General features: G+C 56.5%; 1 protein-coding gene across 1 annotated transcript; it reads right to left on the bottom strand.

Annotated features, from left to right (window-relative positions):
- Positions 1-784: 784 nt before the first annotated feature.
- TRIP6 (thyroid hormone receptor interactor 6) lies at positions 785-3,915 on the bottom strand (the record flags this gene model as incomplete). The annotated part of the gene is made up of 8 exons (XM_005879160.1): positions 785-1,055; positions 1,167-1,287; positions 1,548-1,726; positions 2,172-2,341; positions 2,453-2,546; positions 2,871-3,260; positions 3,557-3,682; positions 3,778-3,915. Coding segments are annotated over 8 exons (1,350 nt in total), but the record flags the coding sequence as incomplete, so codon positions are not given.
- Between the last annotated feature and the right edge of the window lie 190 nt (positions 3,916-4,105).

Raw genomic sequence — 4,105 nt, 5'->3', positions numbered from 1 at the left:
AATGCCTAATACAATGTAAATGCTATGTATATAGTTTTTATACTGTACTGTTTAGGGAATAATAACAAGGGAAAAAACTCTACATGTTCAGTACCAGATGCAACCATGGTAGCCCTAACCACAGAGTACATATTAGCTAAATGTAACTGTTTTTAAAAATATATTTTATTGATTTCAGAGAGGAAGGAAGAGGGAAAGAGAGATAGAAACATCAATGATGAGAGAGAATCATTGGTTGCCTCCTGTATACCCCCAATTGGGGATCGAGCCTGCAACCCGGGCATGTACCCTGACTGGGAATCGAACCATGACCTCCTGATTCATAGGTACACCAACCAGGCTAAATGTAACTTTTTTTCTGAATAGTTTCTATCCTCAGTTGATTGAACCCAGGGATATAGAGGGCTGACTGTAGCAGAGTTGCAAAAAATTAGACCAGGGCCCGGCCAGTGTGGCTCAGTGGTTGAGTGTCAACCCATGAACCCAGAGGTCACTGACTGGATTCCTGGTCAGGGCACATGCCCAGGTTTCAGGCTCAATCCCCAGTAGGTGGCGTGCAAGAGGCAGCCCATCGATGTTTCTATCTCTCCATACCTATCCCTTCCTCGCTAAAATCAATAAAAACATTTTTTTAAATTGGACCAGAGCTTAGAAGACCTAGATTCTGCCACTTGGGAACCATGCAGTCTGGGGAAGTCACTTCTCAGCTAAAAATGCAGACAGTCACAACAATTATGCCTCGTTGGGCTGCTGTGAGAATCAGATGAGACAACAGACTTGAAAGTGTCTTGTAAACTCTGGAGAGATTATTATTTCATGGTTGGAGGAACAGGAGACAGTACTTGGTGGCAGAGTTGTAAAAGTCGATGTCAGGGAAGGTGGTAGATGGGAAGGGAGAATGCAGCAGGTGCTTCTGGGAAGGCTCAGCAGTCAGTGGTGACGGTGGCTGAGAGCTCCTGGATACGCCAGGCACTGCAGGCCTTGCACAGGATGTGCCCATCCAGGGGGTAGCAGCCCTGACATTCACCCTCAGAGGACAGCAGCAACCCACACTCCTGTTAAGAAAGAAGCAACAGCTTTCCACCGGGCCCAGACCTCTGGGTCCTACTATACCCAGCGAGCCCAGACCCCAAGAACTCCTTTTCCCCTGGTCCAGGCCCCCTCACCTCACACTTGTAACAGCCGATGTGAAAACTGCGATCCAGAGCAACAATTCGCACCGTCTCCTCCTGACCTGGCTCAGGCATGATGGCCCCGCCACACACTGAACATCGTGGAGCAAACTTCCTGGGGTACAAGAGAGCCCAAGGGGGTTGTCAAGCCCCAGGGTTGGAGGAGACTAACAAGGGAGCCCAGAGAAGGTGGGATGCAGGAGAGAAGAGGACAGGCCAGAGGTACGGTCTTGGATCTTAGGGAAGAAAGCAATGTTAACCAGAACAAGGCATGGCAAGGGTGGGAAACAGAAGGGGCTGGTACTGGGACATGAAGAAATGAGAGAGATAGGAAAGGCAGACATCCTGAGACAAAGGTGGGGGATCTAGCCTGACCTGTGGAAGTCCTCAATGCAGTGGATCTGGCTGGTGGCATCCACCGTGAAAGGAATGCCATCAAGTCCACGGTGGCACACCACACAGGTGAAGCAGCCAGGGTGGTAAGCCTTCCCCATAGCCCGAAGGATCCGGTCCAGGATGGGTTGAGAGCATGTGGAGCACTTCTCCAAGGTGGCCTGTTGGGAAGGAGGGCAGGAAGGTGGGGGTCTGCGCAGGACCACGGCAGCCCTACAGGCATCCTGCCAGCCCACCCATCTGTTTAGCCCCCTGCCTGTGATTTAGTGAAAGGTGGCTTTGAACAGATCTGAGTGCAAAACTCATCACTGCAACTTTTGGGACAAGTTAAGTAGCCTCTCTGAGCTTCAGTTCCCTTCAGTATATGCCTTACAGTGTTCTGTGGTCAACACACTCCCTTAACTCTAAAATAAATGCCTCACATTTGTAAGGGGCTTCTGTCCTTCCCCTTCAGCAGCCACAATTTAGCTGCCTAATTTTTCCCTTCTTGTCTATCAGTTTCAGTCCCCCACCGTGAGCCTTGTTCCTCATGGACATCTGGTTTCCACCTTGGATGGAAGCCCCTGCCTCTTCTGCCGATTCCAGCCCCCAGTCCCAACCACTCACCACATAGCAGCTCTCACAATACGCCCTCCTCTCCACGGCATAGAAATGTTGGCCCCGAAGCTGGGCACGGCACGTAGAACACACAAAGCAGCCAACGTGGAAGACGCGGTCCAGGGCGACAACCCCGGCCCCATCCCCAACCACATCTTCTCCACAGCCCCCACATCGGCCTGGGGACAAGGAGGGACAGGGTCAACCGGCATAGGCCAGGAAGCCAGAGCTGGTGTCCCTCTGACCCTCCAGTCCCCCACCCTGTCCACCCACCCTCACACTCAGCTCACCGAAGTACTCCCCATTGGGCGGGTGGCTCATGTCATGCACGAGCTTCTTGGTCAGTCTCTCGAGCTCCTCCTCAGGAGGCTGGCTCAGGGGACCCTGGGAGTTGAGAATCAGGAGTTGGTGGCACTACCTCTAGCTTTCAATGCTGTCAAAATACCTGTGGGTGACCAGGAAATGCCACCCAGAAAGCTCACTGGAGAACATCTCGGTCCGAGGGCATGACTTGGAAAGCTAGTGTGTGACTCGGGTCCCCTCCCTCCTACATTTCCTGACCTGCCCCACACCCCTGGGGGGAGGAGGGGAGGTGCGGAGCTCTGACACTCCCCGTCCCTGACAACCAGGACTTAGAACACCACCCCCACCCGACCCAATCAGCGTCCAGTTGTCTGAGGACTTCAAATCCCATTCCCCTGGGCTTACCTGGTGCCCGTACCCACTTCCTCTTCCTCCTCCTAGAGGACTGGAGCTCCCAGCGACCTCCTCTTTACTCCCAAGCCCTGGCCCTCGGTGGCTCCTATAGCCAGCCCCCCAGACTTCGCCTCGGCCTGGGAGAGGAAAGTGGGGGCCCAGCAGGGGCCCTGAGGCCTGAGAGGGTCCCCCCCTTGGAGGGCCACAGCCTCTCACTGGCTGTGCCACCTTCACTTGCACGGGAAAGGCAGGGCCAGCGGGAGTGCTGGCTGTGGCATAGGAGGCTGGAGTGGGGCCCCCATAGGGGGATGCTGGGAGCAGCGGAGGAGGAACACCCCCTCCATTCAGCTTCAGGGAGCCTGAGCCAGGGCGGTAGGCAGGGGGCTGAGGGGGCTCATAGACCTGGGGAGAAATGCAGACCAAAAGGAGTGAGCAGGCCCTTATAGGACACGCATCTGTGGAAGCCCACCCCCACCCATGTGTGTGTCACCCAGGGAAGGGCTGGTTTCTGACAAGGGCCCACCCTTGGGTGGCTGACAACCCACTGAGCTCTGGTGGCCCAGCTCCTGAGCGGGTGTGTGCATCACTTACATAGAGAGGGCGGGAGGTGGGGGTGTGCTGGGCGTTCAGGGAAGAAAGAGACTAGGGTGAGGGAAGGGGGGCAAGGAAGAAGGGACAGGGGAGGGATGGGGGGTCACCTGCCGGTCAGGCCGCCGTGGGGCATGGCCTCGACCCCCATCCAGCTCGGCCAACATGTTAGTGAGGGAATCTATCTCAGCATCCAGACTTCCTGGGTGCAGCCGGCCCCGGTCTGGGGGGAGTCCCTGGGGATAGAGCAAAAGGAGGGAGAATGCAAATCACATGGCCTCCTCTCCTGCCCAGGGTGCTATGCCCCCCCCCCCCCAAATCTGGTTCTTACCTGCGAGCGCGGGGGTGCTCCACGGCACCCCACCCAGGCCGGCCCCTGATCCTCCAATCCCCCGGGGGCCTGGTAACACTGCTCAGCCGGGACGGGGCAAAAACTGACCCTGGGGTGGGGCTGGAGTGCTGGGATGAGTTAAAGCAGAGTGAGGATGGAGATGGGAAGGGGACGAGGGTGACACTGGTGGAGGTGCCCTCTCGGTCCCTCTCCTCCTCCCACCCACCCATCCATACCCACACCCGGGGTCGGAGAGTGGGACCGACGGCCGCCGCGAGGGCAGGGGTCCCTGGTCCCAGCCCCGCTTGGGGTGCCCGCGGGCTGCCTT

Source organism: Myotis brandtii, unplaced genomic scaffold (genome assembly GCF_000412655.1).
Source record: "Myotis brandtii unplaced genomic scaffold, ASM41265v1 scaffold583, whole genome shotgun sequence".
NCBI classification, from domain to species: Eukaryota; Metazoa; Chordata; class Mammalia; order Chiroptera; family Vespertilionidae; genus Myotis; species Myotis brandtii.
Note: the sequence above shows the minus strand (reverse complement) of the source record. Positions and strands in the feature narration are given on the sequence as shown.